Consider the following 24,404-nt stretch of genomic DNA (forward strand, 5'->3'; position numbering starts at 1 on the left):
CCATGCACGAGACTGAGGCCTTAATTCTTTACCAAAACTAATTTACCAATCAGGTTTCTTGCACCAATCTGATTTGTCCTTCAGAAACCGCTACATTCACTCTCTCGTTTGTCCGGGGTTTCACTTCGCTAAAATGTCCTTCAATCCCTTGCATGAAGGCCAAGCCGCACAACAACATGACTCATTGGAAGTAATAAGGGAAATCTTCTGAATCAAGCAGATCCGCAGCCCTCTGCACATTAACTAATACGGTACAATAACTTTTAAGCCCGTCGTGATTATTGTCAAGATCATGTCTGTGTGTTACGAACGAAAGTGTTGAGCAGTCCCGCAATAAATTACCATACAGTGCTATAATGAATTAGTCCAGGTATCACATACATTCGCCTCGATATTTCTTCTCCAGCTGCCTTAAGATTAAACACCAGAAGCGTAAAACATTACTTCACATACCACAGGTTGAGAATATTTATAGATTTTCCCCCTCACTGGATAGATGGATACTTCATAATATGACAATAGACAAAGGATACGTATTGACAATTGATTCGCCTGCAGATATTTTCGATTAACTTTTTACAAGCGACTTATTTGCTTATTTATTTTCTCACGGATCGAGGAAAACTCGCCAAAAGTTGAAAGTCGAAACATTTTCATGCCATCAAAGGTTGTAGACGAGAATTCTGAGCTCTAAACAGATTACGAACTTCTCTGACACTGATTCAGAACATTTCGTCGGACATTGCACGAAGAATAGATTAGGTTAGTAGATGTGAAAACCTCTTTACCGGCAATGCTTAGTTCCTGCGAATTGATCGTCAGTCTTGTCGGTGATTTTAGGACTCTCGAATCCCAGCGTTAACTTCAAAATTACTCAACAAGTGACATTTCTAGCAACTTGGCTACAAGATTATCAAATAGACTCTGCCAAAATTGGCCACAAAAGCAAAACACGAAAATAGGCAATCACATACATCCTAAATAACAAAAATAATTTTAACAGTTCAAGAACAGATTACTGGTTGGAAAGCGTGATCCACCTTGTCACAGATTCACAACACTCACCAAGCGAGACATTCCACGTAGACCATCTATACACACTGATGAATAGGTTCGCCGATCGCTTCAGGAAACGTCAAACTACCCAACAACGATGATAACATTCTTTTACATACTCTGGATGGGATTCACGGAAAGCAAAAAATATATTCTTGTAAGACTCAGGATACAAAAGACCTTAGCAGCTGCCATGATTTTAGAATAACCTTTTTGTCATCTTCAAGGGTCACTTACGAGTTCAGAATAAGTACCACATTTATTTCATATAAGGGCCTCTCAAATTCATGTTTATTGGGAACGTGTACACCTATGTACACACGTGTTATTTGCCACGTGAATTCTGTTTTAAAGCTCTTTAGAAGCGGCTAGAGCACTAAAGAAGTAGGGAGAAAGACTTGACTACGTCTCGTGTTTTTTCTTACATTTCTTTGGTGCTCAAGCCGCTTCCTCGGTGCTTTAGAATATAACAAAGCACAGTCAAGACTTCTCTATTTGTTAAATAAAGAAGCTGTTAGGTGGTCCAGTCGTGAGCATGAAATAAGAAAGTAAAATTTGAGTTCCCACGAGTAATTAACGTGAACACGTTTTTTGAAGAAATTCACGTGGCAAATAACGCGTACTTCGACGCATACATCTAAACCACGTTGAATGTTTACGTCACACATCGCTAGGCTAAGTTTAAAAAAACGGCGAGCCGTTTTAAAGCCCATAAAGGTCGGACGCGAATATTTTGTCTCGCTTGTGAAATGAGACCGTAACAAGAGATTGCGTTTGTCATGTCAATCACGTGCGCGTCCAGTTGCTCCATAACCCTTTGTTGCCAAAATTTATCTTCACAGCAAAGAGGATTTTCTACCAATAATTCTTTGAAAATGGCTAAAATATTCCCTTTGTGACATAGAAAAACGGAACTTCTCACACAAGTCTGCCAATAACCATTCTTTATTACGAAGTGATTGGGGAAAAAAAACAATTAGGCCTTGATTGACACCTGTCAGGTGACATCACATGTTAAGGTACTGTTACAAGATAATAATGAATGTTTTTGAATTAGTTATGGAACCTCCAATTTTTGAGGGAAAATGCTTGCTAGAGTCAAAATCAAACCTGTGTTTATGTTCAATATTTTGAAAAGATAACTTGATGGAAGCAACTATTTACTGTTGTTAGGTGTCAGGAGCTTTAGAGTCCTACAAAAATTAGTTAACAAGAGAACGAACTGGGAATAAATCGAACGCATTGTTTTCGTATCGAAAACCAAACGGAAAGGAGTTAGATGATGTCAGCAATGTTTTAGGGGCAGTCATTGCTTCTACAGAAACGGTCTTCTTGGAGTACCCGTGACGTGGGTATGATGGATCTTTTGAGTGGTTTACTTGCGGTAAAGCAGATAGTGAAACTGCGGCCGGAGAAGGGCTTTGGATGGTGACAGACCTCATTTCTGTAATTTTTAGAACGGAACCCTTCTATTCGCGATTTCCTTACGTATTTAGGCTTCTCGATTTCTTCTTTGATACTGAACTGTTAAAATACTTTCAATTTAGGATGTTTGTGATTGCCTATTTTCGTGTTTTGCTTTTTCGGCCAATTTTGGCAGAGTGTATTTGATAATTTATCAAATACACGGGTTCAGAGTCTCAGAGACTTGGCAACACATCCATAGCGCTTTCAGGGAAGTACACTAAAAATGGAGAGATGTGAGTTTTCCAAAATTTTTCGAATTGGTGGATCTCAGTTAAGGTTAGGAGTTTCCCATTTTTTCTCTGAATGAAATGAAAGATGTGCAGCAGTCGGTAGAAAAAAGGGTTTTCTGACTTAACGAGGTTCGCTCATATCTTCTTCGCTCTTTTTACATATTCAATTAAGAAGTATTATGGGGTTTTTTGTGGTTGTTTTGCCACTTAACTCGGTCAGTTTGGATTTTGTTTGGTAAAGATTTCAAGGGATTTGAGATTAGTTACATGAATAAACTCAACAAACAAAACATTTAATGATCCAATTCGACTTGCACACAAGTAGTGTAATAATGAAATGGGCCTAAACAGTTTCTTTGAATCACGGAAGTCAACAATTAATAAATCTTGCTGGTGAACACACATGTTGCCTTCAATATAGGATAGTTCATTTCATAAAAAGCCACTCGTACATACAGCAAATGGTAGAAAACATCGCTTATGCCATAGAGTGGCCAGATACATCATGACACTTTGTGGAATCCGTTAGAATGTTTTATTTGCATTCTTAGAGAGCGCAAAGCCCTGTTTGCCTGCCTCTGTCTGTCATCCAATGTTATGGTCCGTTTCAGGATTGATCTTGGTTTTGCTTCTAGTCGCTTCATGCAAAGGATAAGCTCCGGCAAGATGGGTTACCTGGCCCAAGTACACATTTTTTTCCCTTATCTTGCCACAAATCAGGAAATGGTCAGCAAAAAGTCAGGGAAAAGTCAGGGAATTTCACTCAAAGTCGAGGAAAATTTATGTTTTTCAGAGAAGTTAGGGAAAATATAATTTTTGTCACCAATTCTAGTACTTTAATAGGTTATTATAGCCATAAAATGTAAATAAACTAAATTGAATTTAATTTGAGAAGAGGAGGATAACATTCGATGACAGCGGGCTCTCGTTTGACAAAAAAATCACTTTGGGAACTAACAGCGCAATGAACCATCACTGTTTCTAAGTACACGCGAAGATAAGTCTCTCTTCACTAATTTCCCTTAGAATTATTGGTAGACACGGCGAGTAATATCAAATAAACAGCGAACATTTCGAATTGGGTACGAAAATCTCCGATTTCCGAAATGGTCATGTTGTGACGTCACGTTGGACTTTTTAAAAGATGTAATCTCACAGATTTCCTCGACAAGGTTGGTGTGTTTTCCAGAGCACGATGTGTGAAACACTGGGGCGCATAAGATGCCTAGCAGTGTAGAAAGACTAAAAGGGAACAGAGACCACTTGTGGCGGCTATCTTGGTATGTACACCAAAGCCATTTAATGAAGTTCCACCGGGGGCCTTTAGTGTTTTTAGAGTCTCAAGGCATCGATCAGTCCAGCCCTTAGCTCAGCATGCGAAGGCAGAGTAAAATCCTTCATGAAATTGTCTGGGAATGTCAAGCAAAAAAAAATAATAGTAAAAAACGACGCTTCGCGTTGTAGCAAACCGTAATTATTTTTACGATATTCACCTCTGTACTTACGAGATGTTCCTCATATTTGCTTTTCTACGAGCGCCGTAGAAAATGGCTGCAAAGTTTTTTATAATTACTTTGTAAGGTAATCATTAGTTGACGTCGAGGGAGATAACTAGGAGCTTTGGCAATCACAATGGCTAAGCGAAGAAAAACGACTTTTTCCAAACAACTTACGTTTGTCTTTAGAAGTTCCTCGAGGAGCTTTTTGTGTTTTCAGAGTCTCAAAGCGTCGATCGGTCCACTTCTCAGCTCATCTTGCGAAGGCTGAGAAGTGGCGCTTCGCGTTGTTGTTTTGTATGGAAAGGTTGAGAAATGGGCAGAGTATCAAAACGGGCGTATACAACCACGTTTATATTCATTAGATCCATTTCAGGCCACGTCTTTGTTCCCACCTTTATTGCTGTTTGCAAGAGGTTCCTATCGAAAGTTTCCTGTGGCATTGTCGCACGATTTATCAGTATGAGGTGACGATGTGTTTCCCACCTTCTCAACTGAACCAAAATAATCAAAATGCAATTTGGAACGAGCTATTTTACCTCGTATTTTGCGAGCATGTCTGCTTTTGATGCAATTCGATATAAGTTGGATTTCAAAAGATAAGTTGAATTAGTGTTATGAGTATTTTCTTAGACTTTGACTCTTTAAAACTACTATTTCCTCGCTTGAATGGAATTGTAAAGAAATGTGGCTCACTATCAGACAACTTTTTTCGAAATGAGTCATGTTGTGCAGATTTTTTCTACTTGCATAATCCACATTACTGTCCCAGTTTATGAAGGTGCTCTGTTGGCTGTCCCCTGATGCACTAAGGCCACGTAGCTTAATAGAAATACTTTGTCATACAGCCACACTAGTACGCCCAAACCACGACTTAAAATATTTGGAAAGTGTTGTTTTAAGTACATCTTTAATAATGCTGCCTGATACAGACATTAAACCGTAGAATGACACTCGGAATGGCGCTTGGAACGTCTCGTTGTAAGCAAGTCTTAATATGCTTAATGACACAGACTTTGAAAACAAACTAGCGCATTGTGACGATGCATCATATTTCCTTAACTATGTAAAGCGAACCTTTTTAAAATACAGAGATTTCGTCAACCTCGCAACGCCGTGTATTCATGACAGGTCGATCTAAAGGGGGTTACATGACAAGAGATGCTGCAATTTAGTAGTAAGGTTCCTAAAATTTGCCCTTTACGAAAGAATGTCTTAATTCAACTATTTGCATTAACTACTTGGTGTAACCTTTAGATCGACCTACCATAAATATCAGGAGCGTTTTCATCTTTGTTAATGGAGACCACTTATTTCTCCACCAATTGTATTCTTTTATTGGAAAAAAAAGAGGACTGTGACAAAACTTTCGAATGCAGGGCCGCTTATGTATTTACATTTAAGTGAATCACATCACTGACTCTTGTGTCATTCCTTGTTCTCAAAGAGTGAAGTTAAAATGGATCTCGGTGGCCATTTACTCAATTTAGTATACTTTCAATTTAGTTTACTCAATTTAGCAGTTTATCCGAGATTTTCATGCACTTATAACGAGCTCAAGCTGAATCACGCTCTAACACCGCTGTTTAGGCGCTATTGGTCCTAACTCAGCTACAGCGAAACAGTACCAATATAACGATGTCAAGATTTATTCTCTTGTGATTTTCAGAGTCCCCCTTTTAAGGGGAAAGATATATACTGTATACGAAAAAGCAAGGGAACTAAAAACCAACTTAATTGCAACGAATCAACTTAAAAACAACACCAGAAGCAAGACGAATACTCGACTGAAACGAGGTAAGATTAGACAAAGAGTCTGTAATTTTCGGTGAAAGCTAAGCCTTTACTTACAACTAACTCTTGCTGAACGTAAGCTCATTGAAGATGCTCAGGAGTCAATGAGAGATGGGCAGAGTGTCAAAACGGGCGTATACAATCACGTTTATATTCATTAGATCCATTTTGGGCCACGTTTTTGTTCCCACCTTTCTTGCTGTCTGCAAGAGGTTCCTATGGAAGGTTGCCTGTGGTGTGATTTACAGAGCCCCCCTTTTAGGAGAAAAGATATATATTGTACACGAAAAGGCAAGGGAACTAAAAATAAGCTTAATTATTATAAATCAACTTAAAAACAACAACAGAAGCAAGACAAATACTCGAATGAAATGATGTAAGATTAAACAAAAAGTCTGTAATTTTTCGGTGAAAGCTAAGTCTTTAATCCATCGAACGGTAATGTTTACTTCTTCTAATTTCTCATCTACCCATGTTATCCTAGTTTTCTAACAGAGACTAATCCTATTCTCTATTTGCTCGCGCACTTTGAAACTATGCAAGGCAAAACAATTTCGAAAAAATACCACAAGCCCGAACACGACCAAAAATGCCCTCTGCTGCAAGCTTACGCATCATGGGTTACGCTTTCCTTGGCCATAACTGATTAACATTGCAACATCTCCAACTTCTTTGCAGTCAGACACTAAGGAAGATACATGAACTTCAACAAGCGACGATTATCTCAAACGTAAGTAAATCCTTTTAAAAGCAAGTTAATTACGTAGTCCCCTTTATTGAGAAAAGATGTATCCATGAAAAAGAGAAGGAACTAGAAGCAAACTAAATCTGTATGAACTGACTTCAAAACCACACCGCAGGCAAAGAAACGCACGATTGAAACGATTTCAAGATGAAAGTCTATACCTTCGTGGTGAACTCTAAGCCACCTGTAGTAGATCGAACCATAATATTTCCTTCTTCTCACGTTACCTTCTCTCTCTTTATTCATGCACGAGACTGATGCCTTAGTTCTTTACCAAAACTTATTTACAATCAGGTTTCTCGTACCAAACTGGTTTGTCCTGCAGACACCGCTTCATTCACTCTCTCGTTTGTACGGGGTTTCACTTCGGTAAAATGTCCTTCAATCCCTTACATGAAGGCCAAGCCGCACAACAACATGACTTATTGGAAGTAATAAGAGAAAATCTTCTGAATCAAGCAGTTCCGCAGCAGTCTGCACATTAACTAATACGGTACAATAACTTACACGCCCGTCGTGATTATCGTCAAGATCATGTCTATGTGTTGGAACGAAAGTATTTCTCAGTCCTGCGATAAATTACCATGCAGTGCTACAATAAATTAGTTCAGATATCACATACATTCGCCTCGATATTTTATACTCCAGCTGCCTTAAGATTATACACCAGAAGCGTAAAACATTATTTCACATACCACAGGTTGAGAATATTTATAGAGTTCCCTCTCACTGGACAGATGGATACTTCATAACATGACGATAGACAAAGGATACGTATTGGCAATTGATTCGCCTGCAGATATTTTCAATTGACCTTTTTAGCGGCGAATTATTTGCGAGAGTTTGGTATCAGTCGAACTCAATTCTACGGATCGAGGAAAATTCGCAAAAAGTTGAAAGCCGAAACATTTTCACGCCGTCGAAGGTTGTAGAATTCTGAACTCTAAACAGATTACGAACTTCTCACAAGTTTTATGACACTGACTCAGAACATTTCGTCGGAGGTATTTTTGGACAGATGTTAAAAAGATGAAAAAAATCACCGGTGCACGAAGAATGGATTAGGTTTGTAGATGTGAAAACCTCTTTACCGGCAATGCTTAGTTCCTGTAAATTAATCGTCAGCCTTGCCGGTGATTTGAGGACTCTCGAATCTCAGCATTAACTTCAAAATTACTGAACAAGTGACATTTCTAGCAACTTGGCTTCTGGATTATCAAATAGACTCTGCCAAAACTGGCCGCATAGGCAAAACACGAAAATAAGCAATCACACACATCATAAATAACAAAAGTAATTTTAACAGTTCAAGAACAGATTACTGGTTGGAAAGCGTGATCCACCTTGTCATAGATTCACAACACTCACCAAGCGAGACATTCCGAGCAGATCATCTATACACACTAATGAATAGGTTCGCTGATCGTTTCAGGAAACGCCCAACTACCAAACAACAGTGGTAACATTCTCATTCACTCTGGATAGGATTCACGGAAAGCGAAAAATATATTCTTTTAAGACTCGGCATACAAAAGACCTTAGCAGCTGCCATGATTTTTTGAATAACCTTTCTGTCATCTTCAAGGGTCACTTGCGAGTTCAGAATAAGCACCACATTATTTCATACAAGGGCCTCTCAAATTCATGTTTATTGGGAACGTTTACACCTATGTACACACGTGTTATTTGCCACGTGAATTCTGTTGTAAAGCTCTTAAGAAGCGGCTAGAGCACTAAAGAGGTAAGGAGAAAGACTTGACTACGTCTCTTGTTTCTCCTTACACTTCTTTCGTGCTCTAGCCCCTTCCTAAGTGCTTTACAACAGAACAGAGCACAGTTAAGGCTCCTCTCTATTTGTTAAATAAAGAAGCTGGTATGTGGTCTGGTAGAGAGCGTGGAACAGGTAGGGAAAATTTGAGTTCCCACAATTAATTAACGTGAACACGTTTTTTGGAGAAATTCACGTGGCAAATAACACGTGAATAAAAATGCATAATTAGCATCGTTCTACTTACTACCTAAATTCAACTTCCAACGCTTTGTACATTAATCAACTGAAGATGACAGAAGTTTCTGTCGAAACATGTTTTACTTAAAAGTTTTGTCGCTTTCTTTAAAGTCTTGACTTGCCTGCTAATATTATTACTCTCTTGTGATTTACAGAGCCCCACTTTTAGGGGGAAAGATTTATACTGTATACTAAAAAGCAAGGGGATTAAAAACCAACTTTATTGCTATGAATCAACTTAAAAATAACACCAGAGGCAAAACAAATACTCGACTGAGACAAGGTAAGATTATACAAAGAGTCTTTAATTTTTGGGTGAAAGCTAAGCCTTTAGTCAATCGAACAATAACGTTTACTTCTTCTAATTTCTCATTTACCCATGCACGAAATCCTAAATTTCTAGCAGAGACTAATTTTGTTCTTTATTTGCTCGTGCACTTGGAAACTATACAAGGCAAAACAGACTCCAAAAAATACCACAAGCCCGAACACGCACACAAATGTGTGCTGATGCAAGCTTACGCATCCTGGATTACACTTGCCTTTGCCATAATTAACATTGCAACATCTCCCAAACTTATTTGCAGTCAGATACTGAGAAAGATACATGCACTTCCACAAGTAACGATTATTTCAAACGTAAATAAGCCCTTGTTAAAAGCAAGCTCATTGAAGAGGCTCAGGAGGCAATGATTCACAACACCTCTCTTCTCTCAAATCCTGAAATAGATCAATACAAATCACTGAGGGGTTAAATAAATAAATAATAGTTTATTGTTTAATGTTTCATGTTTTAATAATGCTTTTTACCACTGTACAAAATCCTACTAATAAAATAACAACTCATAAAAATCACAACAATAATTAATGACTAATAGTAACCATATCATAATCATTAAATCTTAATTACCATATAAAAGTACAGTAGGTAAAGGAGAGCAATATGGGGAAACTGAATTCCCATATAAAAACTGCTCTCCAAGGCAAATATAAATAACTATACGTTGTATAAGAAAGAAGAAATTGGAGAAATAACTAAACAATAAACAAATATTAAAATCTGAAATCTCATTTCGAGATAACAAAATAAAACTATGTACAAAGATAATTCAGTAATCGAGCTCTGAAGGAATTCAAACTGGAAGCTGACATAGCAAAATTAGGCAAAGAGTTCCAATCATTAACGAAACGGTTTAAAAATGAAAACTTAAAATAGTCAGTCCTAGCTGCTCTAGGCCTTAATTTAAAGTCATAGTTACTTCTAGTTCTTGCCCGACCATTCAAATCCACATATCTGGTAAAGTCCACATCAAAATAGCCATAAATTATCTTGTAAAGCTGCACCGAACAAAGGTATTTCCTTCTGAGCTCCTATGTTGACCAGTTAAGTTCGGTATTAACGTAACACTTCTGGCGGTTAAAAACTGAATAAACAATGCAATTTACAAAATCAGATACTAATAATTAAATCTATTTAAAATAAGAAGTATTATAAAAATAATTGGAATCACGAGAACCTAAAAGTGAAAAAGTCATTTATTCTCTTTGTCTTATTTGTTGATGTAGTGGCTTTAGTATGTCCTGATCTTAACTGTTATGGGATAGATCTTGTCAAAACTTGCGGAGCTAAGAGGGATATAGGATGGCTCTCATTCCTCATATCCGCCATCAACTTTTTACATATAAATATCCTGCGATCTACTAACAATGTCAACTGAATTTGCTTGATCTAGGGCTTGCTGACAACTAAAGTTTGGAAATATTATTCTTAAAGCTTTTTTTTTTATAGATTCAGTAGCGTCAGAAAGGTATGCAGTAATATCTTGCCACACTTGCGCAGCAGCAGCATACTGTAAGATCGATCTAACATTGCATGTGTATAAAGAGGAAATTGTGCGATGAATTTAACTGAAAATACGCCCAAATATAACTCCGATGCAATGACTACTAATTAATTATTAACTTCTATCAAGATGAAGGCATGATTCTGTGTCATTCGTGTGCTGCAAGTACTTAATGCACGCAGCCGATGACCAGTTTAAGAGAAAAGGTCTTAATAGCCAGGCGGTAAATTCTAACCCTGTAGTAGAAGCATGATACTTGCTTCTTTTAGCGGTACCTTCTTTAGCTCTACTTGTGCTAGAGGTCAAGTTTATAATATTTTTCCGCGATTGATCCTCACTCGTAGGTTTCTCATGCGTGTCTTTTCAAGAGAAATTAGACTCGAAAACTTACTATTTTCTCAGATGCGTTCTGATTAAATCTTACGCATCACTAGATTTACTCTCTCGTTTGTACGGGGTTTCACTTCGGTAAAATGTCCTTTAATCCCTTGCATAAAGGCCAAGCCGCACAATAACATGACTTATTGGAAGTAATAAGGGAAAATCTTCTGAATCAAGCAGATCCGCAGCAGTCTGCACATTAACTAATACGGTACAATAACTTATAAGCCCGTCGTGATTATCGTCAAGATCATGTCTATGTGTTGGGAACGAAACTATTACTCAGTTCCGCAATAAATTACCATGCAGTGCTACAATAAATTAGTTCAGATATCACATACATTCGCCTCGATATTTTTTACTTCAGCTGCCTCAAGATTAAACACCAGAAGTGTAAAACATTACTTCACATACTACAGGTTGAGGATATTTATAGATTTTCCCCCTCACTGGATAGATGGATACTTCATATTATTGTTTTTTTAGAGGGCACGGTAACGAATCTTGCAATCTGATTGGTTCTTTACCCGGTCAGTATTTTCCTATCTCTGCCCACGGGCCACGGTAACGCTTTCTTGAGTCGCCGAGTACATCCCAACTTTCGTTGTCATTTTTCATAAATATACCTCGTTTTCCGGCTGGGTAGTATTTTTAAGCAAACACTTCGCTCACTACCTCAAGCTGATAAATAACTTATGAATCCTCTCTTTTCTCTCTATCAAATCACTTTAGTTGACAGAAAAATATTGGTTTCAGAATGAATGTGTATAAACAATAGTGTCATTACGTTGGTTGACAAGCGGCCTAAAAACCGTCTGCAATTAATTTTAATCGTTCACAAAAAGTACCCACAAAGTTAAAACGTGAGGTATTTGGTTACAATTAAACTTAACGATGGAACTTTCATTCATTTAATATCTGAATTTTCTCGAGCAATTTGTTCATAGTGAAAGAGCGAGCAAAGTCTTAATTTAAGTTCTACAACAAATATACGCTCCTGGTGAGTCTTTCCAATTCCGTTCAATTTGGACATTTGTACCTTAAATTGCACAACAGAAATTTAAGGAATTTTTTGAGAAAAGGCCGCATTACATTCCCTTGTGTCTCGTTGGAGTGTCAGGGTCGGCCAGGGGGGGTAGTGGAATACCAATATACCCGAAAAAAAATCGACAAAATACCCCAAAATACCCCAAATTCCTCCAAATATACCCAAAAATAATCGAAGCTTTGAATACTTTATACCTGAAATTCAAAGAAAGTGATATACTGAATACCCATATTTAAGCTGCAATATACCGTATACCCGATTTAAAACGCCCCTGAATACTGAATACCCAAAAACCCTGGCTGACCCTGGAGTGTGCCGTTCGAATTTAGTTTTTGTGAAGGAAAGATCAGAGTTAAACACGCCATTACAGCAAACAAACGAGCAAACTCTCACAACTTCAAAATAAAAAAAAATTGAATTTACTCACAATTACTTTCCTCGCCGTTTACTTAATGAACAGAGGTAAATCTTCGTACATGAATGAATGGTCGATGAGAGTGAGTAATACTTTCCGTTAGATCATTAACTGATTTTGAAGAAAACATTGTCGTGACAGTCCTTGCCAAACTAGTTCTGTTGGTTTTCAAATGTTCCTACTCAAAAATTGTTCAGTTTATGGAAGATCTTGCCGTATTTACGGCCATAAATCATTCGGGTTCTTTCGGAAAGAATTTCGTCAAGTTTAAAAACAATAAATATGTTATTTACCGGCTAAGGGTCGGTCCGTATGGTGAAAAACTGTGACCTCGGTCTTGAAAATGCTGCCCTCGGCCTACGGCCTCGGGCAGTATTTTCAAGACCTCGGTCACAGTTTTTCACCATACGGACCTCCCAGCCGGCAAATAACATATATATATATGACCGCATAGACAAAGGATACGTATTGGCAATTGATTCGCCTGCAGATATTTTCAATTGACCTCTTTAGAGGCGACTCATTTGCGAGAGTTTGGTATCAGTCGAACTCAATTCTACAGATCGAGGAAAATTCGCAAAAAGTTGAAAGCCGAAACATTTTCACGCCGTCGAAGGTTGTGGAATTCTGAGCTCTAAACACATCTAATTGAAACAGAATAGAGCACAGTCGAGGCTTCACTATTTATTCAATAAAGAAGATGTTATCTGGTCTTGTCGTGAGTGTGGAACAAGAGAGGAAAATTTGAGTTCCCACGAGTAATTAACGTGAACACGTTTTTTGAGAAATTCACGTGGCAAATAACACGTGTTTATAAAGGTTCTCTATACTTCGACGGATGCCATGAGCTAAATCACGTTGAATATTAACGTCCAGTTAGCAGTAGAACTACGTACACCCAGTTTCCATCACGTGTAGTGGGGACGACGTCTTAGGGCCTCTTCATATGAGCCCGGTTGACCGGGCTAGCCCGGTTACCGAGATCTCGCCTCACTCCTATTTCCTTTGTAAAAATTTCGATGTGTTCATATGAGAAGGCGGGCCAGCCCGGTTACCGAGATCTCGGTTGTAGAAACCGAGATCTCGGTAACCGGGATGAAATATTTTCCCATATGAACACTCCAGCCCGGTTACCGGGATGAAAATTTTTCAACTACGCATGCTCAAACTCGTTCCCAGGGCCTCAGTCCACGTTTCGCGCCCTTTTCGACTCTTTTTCATCCCGGTAACCGGGCTGAAATTTCCCATATGAACAGACGACAAAATTCGTCTCGGTAACCGGGCCAGCCCGGTTACCGGACTCATATGAAGAGGCCCTCAGTACAAAAAATGAAATTGCCCTCCAGATTGTATAATTTTATTATAACAGGTCCGCGATGTTTCGTAAAGTTTTAGACGCGGAGATGAGGGATTCAGCGAAGTGTAGTGCAAAATGAACAACCGCAAAGAAATGAAAGGTATTGTGGGGAAGAGGCCTTCTTAGAAGATTTTCAGTTGAGTCATTGATGTATACAATTTATTTTATAACGGAAAACTTTTCGGTCTTCGAGCTGGCGACCACAGGTTACTTAGGCTCTGCAATATTTTTATTAAAGAAAATTACATTACTCTCAATGAAAGGTTGTTTAAAACGTTTTATGGCGGCCTGACCTGAAAGATTTGAAAAAGTGCGTCGTTTTATAAAGTATAAGTGCCATGGGGTTGGTCATCAACATGAGCGATGTTTGGGTCCATTGTATTCAGTCTATATCTGTTAGGTGTTAGGTTTTCGCGAATATTTTGTCTTACTTGTGAAATGAGACCGTGGCAAGAGATTGCGTTTGTCGTGTCAACCACTTGCACGTGCAGTTGCTCCATAACCCCTCGTGGCCCAAATTTATCTTCACGGCAAAGAGGATTTTCTACCAATAATTCTTTTAAAACGGCTAGAATATTCCCTTTGTGACCTTAGAAAACTAAACTTCTCACACTAGTATACCAATAACCATTCTTTATTAGTGATTGGGAAAAAAATTAGACGTTGATTGACACCTGTCAGATGAAATCACATGTAAAGGTACTGTCACAAGATAATAATGAGTATTTTAATTAGTTATGGAACCTGCAACTTTTGAGGGAAAAATGCTTGTTGTAATCAAAATCAAACATGTAGGTTTATGCAGTTTAAATAAGATATTGCCAGAGAAATTATGCTTGAAAGCGAACTTGCCTCGGAAAACAGTTCACTGTTTGTGTATTACTTGCGCTACTAGACTGTTCCAGCACAATGTTGGAGACTAGTTAGCAAGAGAACAAACTGGGCATAAATCGAACGCACTGTTTTCGTATCAAAAACCAAGCGAAAAGGAGTTAGATGATGTTAGCAATGTTTTAGGGGCAGTCATTGCTTCTACAGAAACGGAGAATGGGCGCAGTAGTGTTAAGGATGAATTGCCAAAACCTACAGAACACGCAGGAATGTTCTTTCCGAAAATATTTTCGCGTTTGATACCACACTTGACTTATAAGATGATGTATTAGCCAATATTCCAGTGCTAGAGAATACGTTAACAAGTAATATCAACAACTTTTGTGCCAATTCAGTATTTAACAACTGCACTATCAACTTTTGCTGCGAGAAAAAGTAATATTTACGGGCATGTAAAAGTTTAGATTGTATGTAAACAATAGGAAGATGAAATTCCAATTGCAGTTTAGTATTCTATATTATATCAAACTAGTGATTGATATGTTAAATTATAATAAAGTTCGGATATAACGCGCACTGGTTGAAACAGCGCGCTCTATTAGAGTATAGAATTTAAAGCAAGAGCGCTTAAGCTGTCACGCCATCTGCCAAATTGTACTATGTTTCCCGAACTTTTCCCAATTTTTGTTCTTTTTTCCTGTTTTTCATTCATTGAAAGCGACATTTCGGAAGAAGGGAGCCGGAAAAAGCAACAGAAGAACCAAACAAAGATTTATAAACATGCCAAGCGCCGTAATTGATGTTATTATAACGTGAAATCCGAGTTTTGAAGCTTTTCACGCTCAGTTTGATTGCAAGCTTACCCATGGTAATAAAAATCAAACACAGTTAACATTCATGTAGTATATATAGTTTCGTGTTCACAAACAGGAATGATGAAAAAAATTGGCAAACTGGCTTAACTATTAAAGTTCACACTAATCATGACGGTGTCAGAGCGACTTCGGTCGTGCTGAAGTCCATCGCGGCTTGCTTGCGCTCATCAGGGCGATCTCCCGTCATCGCATTGAGGCAAGCCTCAGAAATTAAATCGGTCGCACTTCGAGTGAACAACTAAGAGTTTGCTCTGATATCCTTACCGATGCGTTGACCAGAAGGCCACATCAGTCACAGCAGCCGAATTTTACTGCGCTGTCATTTCGAGCAATCTTTATGTTCCTGCGAATTCAGCTGTCGTTCATTCATGAAACATACGCCTTGAGCAGTTTTTTTACCATTTGTCATTTAAAAAATCGTGTGTGTTTTTATGATTTTCAATTCAGCCGGATTTCTCTGAACATTTCTCTTTGAAATTTTGGCTCATCCTCGGTGTAAAAACCTGTGAAGCTCACGAGTGACGTAAAACAAAGACAACAAAACATTATAAACAATAGCGTAAAGCAAAACAATACGTCATGAAACAAAACAAAACCTCGTCAGGTTTTTACACCGAGGATGACCCGAAATTTTGTACCAGTGACTCAAATCCTTCAGGCAAGTGTTAAAATCGACCTGCCGAACTATTTTAGTTAGTGGACTTTTTGATGGATTGACATTTTTTGACAGCTTAAGTCTTGTTCAACCAATCAGATTATTTAAACCATTCCAACAAGGATTCTGACTGACCTATTGTAGCGTGCTTTATGAGAGTATAGAGCATGCTGACGACACGGTTGTTCGCTTTGAAATAATGTTTGTTCTGAAATTTGAAAGTACTGCGTGGGAATTCTTTACTATAAAACAAATAAATGGGCCTTGATTGTGCTCTATTCCATTTTAAAGCACGTAGGAAGCGCCAAGAGACTACGTCGCGTGTTTCTCCCCACACTTCTTTCGTGCTTTAGCCGCTTCCTGCGTGCTTTACAACAGAACAGAGCACAGTAAAGGCTGCTCTATGAATAACTAGTGATCGATTAATAAACTTTGTACAAATTTTTAGGACTCATCTTTATTAAAGTTAAGCACGCTAAGTAGGGGAATTGGTAATCTTTATGGAAATTAATCCTATGGCTAATTCTACTAATTAGTTCATAATCATCAACTCCAGCCTTTCCCCGCTACCTTTTCAAACCCTCCCCGTGCTTTCATACATACAGTAGATTTATATTGGGGTTTACAGAGGTAAACATGTCACTCAAATACTACCTATTGATTGGTCATAATTCTCTTGAATAAAATTAATTTTACATGAGAGAAAAATTACCGACGGTCAATTTAACACTTTTCAATTACCAAATTCAAAGGAAATCGACGCACGTCCCTGGTCACATGCCAGGGTGTACACGTTCCCAATAAATTTGAATTTGAGACCCTAATATGAATTAGATGTAGGGTATGTAAAGTTTATTGAGACGGGTTTTCCGTCTATGTAAACTAGACCAGCGAATCTTTAGTGTATGGAAACGACCGAAAAGCAGTTTATGTCTTGAAACATTACATCAGGTATCGACTTCTTGAATCTTTGGGTATGTCTTCTATTTCATTGTTAATCTTTTTTTTCTTAAAAGCCCTGAAGAGCTTTTTCTGAACTCGTAACTGACCCTTAAAGATGACAAAAAGGTTATTCTAAGAATCATCGCAGCTGCTGAGGTCTTTCGTATGCTGAGTCTTTAAAGAATACATTTTTTGCTTTTCGTGAATCCTATCCTGATGATTGTACAGGTGACTGCACTTGAGCTGGGATGAATACAAAACAAAGAAAAACAGCAATGTTTTGAAACTCTTATAAAAACACCCTTTTATTCGCCCTAATATACCACATACCCTAGACAACTTTCCTAACTTTCTTTGACCTACTTAACAATGAAAACATGCCAAACAAGTTTCTTTTGACACTGCTTTGATATTTCCTGTGATTTCAATGTACTTTGTTATTATTTAAAGTGAGAATAAAATTATTTTACTTCTATTGTACCAGTTACTTGTTCCAAAATAACTTAAGGAAGCAAAAATGAAAGTCGTTACTTGATGTGTTATATTTTTACAAATTTTTTTTCTCACTTGACCTTGAGTTTACTGAAAACAGATGCATAGGAATCAAATATTCACATCCCTCTTAAAGATCAAGAGAAAAAGATAGGTAAGTATATAGTTTGAACCTTGAAAAAACATCACAAGCTTTGACTTCGCTCTAGCTTCTTTCTTTTGCATAATTCAGTTTGATAAATCAAGCTTATGGAAGGTTTACATTTTGCAATTGTAATGTTTCAAGATTAAAATTACATCATTGCTTCAATAAAAAGAAAGGTAAAATAAATTATTTCTTTCAGACTGTTACAACTTTCAGCTCAGCGGTCTTAAAATCAAGAAAGTTAGGAGCTCAACCTATCATTTCTTTAATAAGCTGCTCCGACTGAAATCCTCAAGGGACGACTTGGTACTATTCCTAGTTGCATGTAAGACACAAAAGTCAGCAGTTCCAGGTTTCTGCACACATAGACTTCTGCACTGTTCATCAATCTCGTCTAGAAACTGGAGTATTTGGCACATGCTTTGGCACATGCTTTGACACTACAAGTAGGTAGCAACATAATAAGTTTTGCTTTTGCAGCTGAAAGGCTTGTTTGCGATGCAACCCATAGTATATATACTTCTTATTTCAGAATTTGCATGTTCTTTGAACTACATATAAACAAAATGTAACTCTCCATATATTGGTAAATATTTTCACTTTGAATGAATTAAACTCTGTTGAATATTTCTGATCGTAGTAAATTGGACAAAAATATCAGTATTGACATGGAATTTTGAATGACACACATGTATATTGTAATTGTGGAAAAAAATGCTTATCACAATGCAAACCAGCTGTAAATGTAGCATCATGTGAAACCTTCATACCTCAGGATTTCTATGGCCAGCCTTCTCAAGTATTTCAACCCCTGTTGATTGCTTGGTCAAATCAGTGTTAAAGTATACGTGATAGAAAAAGAAGATTTAATATGTTGCAAGATTCATCGATGAATATGAAACGATTACCTCTGTGTTTCCATCAAAAGTGTCTTCTTGGAGTACCCGAGACGTGGGTATAATGGATCTTTTGAGTGGTTTGCTTGCGGTAAAGCAGATAGCGTGGCTTGAGTAGGGCTTTGGATGGCGACAGACCTCACTTCTCTTTTTTTAAGAACGGAGCCCTTCTCTTCGCGATTTCCTTACATATTTAGGCTTCTCGATTTCTTCTTTGATACTGAATACTATGCTATTCTAATGTCGAACTCGAACTCTGTATTTGATAATTTATCACATACACAGGTTCAGAGTCTCAGAGACTTAGCAACACATCCATAGCGCTTTTAGGGAAGTACACTAAACATGGAGAGATGTGAGTTTTCCAAAATTTTTCGAATTAGTGGATCTCGGTTAAGGTTAAGAGTTTCCCATTTTTTTTCTGAGTAAAATGAAAGATGTGCAGCAGTCGATAGAAAAAGGGTTTTCCGACTTAGCGAAGTTCGCTCATATCTTCTTCGCTCTTTTTACATATTCAATGAAGAAGTATTGTGGGTTTTTTTGTGGTTGTTTTGCCATTTAACTCGGTCAGTTTGGATTTTGTTTGGTAAAGATTTCAAGGGATTTGAGATTGGTTACATGAATAGACTCAACAAACAAAACATTTAATGATCCAATTCGACTTGCACACAAGTAGTGTAATAATGAAATGGGCCTAAACAGTTTCTTTGAATCACGGAAGTCAACAATAAATAAGTCTTGCTAGAGAACACGCATGTTGCCTTTAATTTAAGATAGACAAGAGGATTCATCTCTCTGCATTCTCCGTGAAAATCCGCAATCCAAATTTCTTAAACTACGAATGACCAACTTTTTCCTTTTTGATAAAAAGCCACTCGTACATACAGCAAATGGTAGAAAACATCGCTTACGCCATAGAGTGGGCAGATGCATACACTTTGTGGAATCCGATGGAGTGTTTTGTTTGCATTCAATAGAGAGCGCAAAGCCTTATTTGCCTGCCTCTGTCTGGGATCTCGCGCAATCCGCCTAGAGGCTTTAAGTGGAACTCTCGCCAGGTAGCGCTTGTCAGCCAGTAGACGAGCTCAGGCAAATTGCATAGCCTGCCATGTCCAATACGCGGAATGTCCTGGTAGCATTGGCCGTCATTCATGTGGCCTGGAAAGCTATACAATCAATTTTGAGCATAAAAACGCGCGCTTCACGACATTGGAAATTATTTACAACAAAATGCCAAAGTCGAAGTTCGTACACGGGTAGTAGGTGGTTGACTCAATGTCAGAACTTCCGCGGCTTGTTTACATTAAAAATCACGTGACACTTGGGCGGAGAAAGGTGGCTTTAAAATTCCTGCTCGCCCATAGATGCCTTGCTTTTCTGATCGCTTTTATCAGTGCGAACACGAATCTACTAAGAAGACATGGACATCCTAAAAACCCTGATTCTTCTTGTCCTGGTATCTGGTACCATTCAAACAACAGTTTTTGGTAAATGATAGAAATTGAAACTTGAATTGATTATAATTATTGAGTAATGAATAACAAGGATTCTGAAAGTAGGATCCGTGGCTCTGATTATCAAAGTGAGGCCGAACATAACGGGAAAAGTACGATTTCCAGACACTTTTACGTGATATAAGACCTTGCTTTCTATATGCTTCCCCCTTGTTAGAATCAATGGACTTTTGCAGCTAAGAAATGGCATAAACGCTCCAACTACCAAATAATTATTTTTTGCTTCCCGTTTTCTATTGAATAGGGAGAAAGAAAGGTTGCAGCTGCTACCGCTTACCCAACACAACTACGATCGGGATTGGTAAATGTCCTTCATTATCACTATCATACAGAATTCATGCAAATGCGTTTTAGCTATATGAAAAGTTTGTTTGATTTATTTAAAGAAGAAAAGTAATTTTAGCGAGCTCGATACCCCGCCATGACGCACATGCTAATACTTGTTTAAAACAAGATGTCCTGACTTCAACATGGATGAACTTATTTCATCAAATATGAGGGCAGCTAACTTAAGATTCTTTTACATTTATTACGGCGAATCATGAATGCTGGTACATTTTCCTTAATTTCCATCGAATTTAAGTCAAGAGCAGTTACAAATTGATTACGTAGGTTTACTCGATGCATTCACTTGAGCAGTATCTCAAACATAACTAACCCTTACTGAACGCAAGCTCATTGAAGATGCTCAGGAGTCAACGACCTACAGCGCCCCTAATCTTTCAAAGCCCAAGAAACAAACATCAATATTAAACAGTTTGAGTAATTTATTATCCTGGTGCACGCGATGTTTCATGATGTACGGTGCACATTTCATTTTGTTTTTGAGATTTTTCAGCTCGCCGATCACTTTAGGGGCATCGGTTATTTCCGTTATGAAGTTCACCATATCCTGACTATTAAGACATGAAATACGTCTGTGCGCTAGTCTCTGCCTAAAGATTTTCTCTCCGCAACTGTCCCGATTTCTGCACCCAGGTTGAACCTAATTATACTGACAAAAAGCAATTTGCGAGCTAGTTGCAGGCTCTTCACTTCTGTCTTTCACTCAAACGACCGATCAACGAAGTTGACACGTATAATTTAAAAGAATTTAAGCGTGCATCAGGAACTTTTAAAAAGAATTAGGAGTTAGCCGTCAACTTAGCGAAACAATCGATTTAATGAGGGTTCTGTAACAACAGATGATGCGATTTGTCTTCAAGGATCTTACTTTTACAAAAGTTTAATTACATCCAAAAGGCGAAGGAACTTAAAAATCGACTTAATTGCTGTGAATCGACTTAAAAATCACGCGAGAGACAAAGAAAACTCATAAATGAAGCGAGGACAGATAGGACAAAAAGGCTATGCGAACGCGGTGAAGGCGAAGTCTGTAGAAGATCGAAACATGATATTTACTTCTCTACCCATGCACGAGGTTGACATATTAATTATCTACTAGTACAGATTTTCTCATCACCGGACGGCATCTGTCAGAACTCATTTCTACGGATCGAGGAATATTCGTAAAAAGTTGAGAGCCGCAAAGTTTTCATGCTTCATGGTAAAAGAACCTTAGAAACTAACGGAAGGTCGTTGAGCAGAAATCCGAGCTTTAAACATTACCAATTTCCACGACGTTTTCTAAACTGACTCATAACATTCTGGTCGTGATTTTTCTGTCATTTATGGAAAAGATAAAAAGATCACCGGTGCAAAAAATATGGACTGAGCAGTACATATGAAATCTCTTTATCAGCAATACTTAGTTCTTGTAAATGGATCGTCAGCCTTGCCGTTGATTTGATGGCTCTCAAATACAAAATAAATTTCAAAATTACTGAATAAGTGACATGTCTAGTAAGTTGACTACTGGATTATCAAATACACTCTGCCAAAATTGGCCTCAAAAGCAAAACACGAAAAAAGACAATCACATACATCATAGATAACAAAAGTACTCTAAACAGAGAACAGAGTGTTGATTTGAAAGCGTGACCCACACCAGACATTCCGTTCGAACCATTAGTGCGAAGTTATGAATATCTAAATAAGCTTGCCAAATTCAGAGGTCAATTCGGTCCCGGAAACGTCGAACTACAAAAACTAAAAATGCTTTTTTGGGATTGCATTCTCATACACTCTGGATAGGATTTGTGCCAAGAAAAATGTTTACTCCTTAGAGTATCAGCATACGAAAGACCTTAGTAACTGCTATGATTCAGAAATTTTTTAAAATACATTAGTGCGTTAGTGCTTGTTAAGACTGAGGAAAAAAGTAGCAATAAAATAAAAGACATACCCAAAGATTCAAGACATCATTGATACCTGAAGGAATATTTCAAAAAAAATAATCAGCAGGGACAACTTCTTTCTGCCTTGTTTCTCTGCAATGAAAATTCGTTGGTCTACTTTGCACAGACTGAAAAGCGGTCTCGACGAGTTTTAATTATATGTGTATTTTATATTAGTATGGGAACTCTCAAAGTCACATTTTTTATTCACGTGGTTTTTTAAGCATGTGCCCAAGAACGTGCGTCGATCTTCTTCGGATGAGGTGATCGAAAAGTAACCATTTAACCAACCGATATTCATGTTCTCAGATAAAATCGTATCTAGGAGCTGTGCAGATAAAGAGTCCAGCGATGTGTGATGCAAACTGGAAGTAAACCTTAAACGGGAGTTTTGCTCCAAACTAGATGTAAACATTCAACGTGACTTAAACTGCGCGATTCAACTTAAAGGCCTTCTACAAACATAAGCGTGACATGCCACGTAAATTTCGCAGAAAACGTGTTTACGTTTATTCCTCGTGAGGACTCGGGTTCCAAGCTTGTGACTGGACCAAATTTGGGGGCTGTCCTGGTGTACCGGTACACGGGGGAATTCCTATTGTTTTTATATCCATACATGGAGTTGTGACACAGTTCGTTAATGTTTCGTTCCTTTGTGTACCGGTACACGAGGACACAACCCAAATTTGCGAATCTTAGTTGGGATCATTATGTTATTTCGATCCAATAGTACCTGTACAATCTCGGGATATACAAAATACGACTGATCCAATAGCAACAGTACAATCTCGGGCTATACAAAATGCGACTGATAAAAAAATAATGACTTGAAAGACAGCAATGTCTACGCTCACCACCGGCCACGTGAATTCGCAAAACGTGTCATTGAACTACATGTGTATCGTTTTCGAAAACGTGAGTAATTGCGTGAATATTTTTCATATTGAACTGTATTTCTTCTCAGGTAATTTATTGTTAACAACTGAGTTGAAAACGTAAATTAGCCACCGTGAAGAGTTTTTAAAGAGTCTGTTAAAAAACATTCAACATTCAACTGTTTAAAGAGTCTTATGCACGACCCCATAAGCGGCAACGCTTTAATCACCATCGTGTTGAAATAAAAGTTGTTGTTGTTGTTGTTGTCCACTAGAGGACCAGGTGTCCTAGAGGATTTGGACCGGACTCGGTGTCCTAACGGATTTGGACTGGACCCAATGTTCTAACGGATTTGGACCGGACCCGGTGTCCGAGCGAATTTGGACCCTCCTAGATTTGGGCCCCCCAGTCCAAATCCGCTAGCGGATATGAACCCCCCCGGTCCAAATCCGGTAGCGGATATGGACCGGGGGGTCCAATATGGATATGGATATTAGATATGGTCCAAATCCGCTAGCGGATTTGGACCCCTAACAAAACTGAGTGAAAACATCATCCTTACAGGGTAACTGACGGCTAGAAGGTCACTTTTTTGGAATACCGTCTAAATGCCTCAGGTAACACATTGAAACAGAAGTAAGGTGCTTCGAATGCTTCTTTGTGCCTTTTTTCGCCGGGAAGACTGTCCTAAATGCTACATCACGGGCGACGAGCGGGGATAGAAAAAACGACCCAAATATGAGCGGTCAGCGGTGAAACAGCTTTTATACTTCATATAGAGACATAATTTGTTGTTCCAGAGACAATCGTATTGTAAAGCCGAAATGTTAACAGTTTACTTCACAGTTTAAGCAATTTTTCAAAAGTGTTGTTTGAACTCATATCTTTTACTGCTTTAATAAACAATGGAGACTTCGGAGAGGGAGTCAGTGGCATTTGGAAAGGCACCAAGAATAATTATATATATGGTTTGTAGCTAGCTGCGTGACGTGCGTGACGAAAAAAAAGTATCATGATTTCCGGTTGTCAAAAATGTCAATCAAATTTGGCAGGAACTTTCA

The 24,404-nt window shown here is 38.1% G+C and overlaps 1 protein-coding gene and 1 long non-coding RNA gene across 44 annotated transcripts in view; one reads left to right on the forward strand and one right to left on the reverse strand.

Annotated features, from left to right (window-relative positions):
- Positions 1-24,404, forward strand: part of LOC113666280 (uncharacterized) — a 46,955-nt gene that overhangs the window by 9,896 nt on the left and 12,655 nt on the right. For 5 of the 43 annotated variants that reach the window (XM_089198593.1, XM_089198607.1, XM_089198592.1 and 2 more), the window contains exons 2-4: positions 5,919-6,046; positions 6,722-6,773; positions 20,436-20,492. Coding sequence is in view for 20 of the 43 variants with exons in the window: in XM_027182043.2 (XP_027037844.2) it covers positions 20,098-20,164; positions 20,436-20,492 (124 nt within the window). In the remaining 23 variants the exon portion in view is untranslated. Of the gene's footprint in view, positions 1-64; positions 252-3,870; positions 4,034-5,918; positions 6,047-6,225; positions 6,335-6,721; positions 6,774-8,951; positions 9,080-13,853; positions 13,942-14,482; positions 14,541-19,113; positions 20,165-20,435; positions 20,493-24,404 lie in introns of those variants that run through there. The other 38 variants (XM_089198600.1, XM_089198611.1, XM_089198601.1 and 35 more) reach the window with 20 other exon arrangements.
- Positions 16,644-23,378, reverse strand: LOC113666282 (uncharacterized). The gene is made up of 2 exons (XR_003445790.2): positions 22,476-23,378; positions 16,644-17,387 (listed from the first exon to the last, which is right to left on the reverse strand). It is a non-coding gene; the product is annotated as an uncharacterized LOC113666282 (long non-coding RNA).

The sequence above is a fragment of the Pocillopora damicornis genome, chromosome 2, assembly GCF_964200805.1.
Source record: "Pocillopora damicornis chromosome 2, jaPocDami1.2, whole genome shotgun sequence".
NCBI lineage: Eukaryota > Metazoa > Cnidaria > Anthozoa > Scleractinia > Pocilloporidae > Pocillopora > Pocillopora damicornis.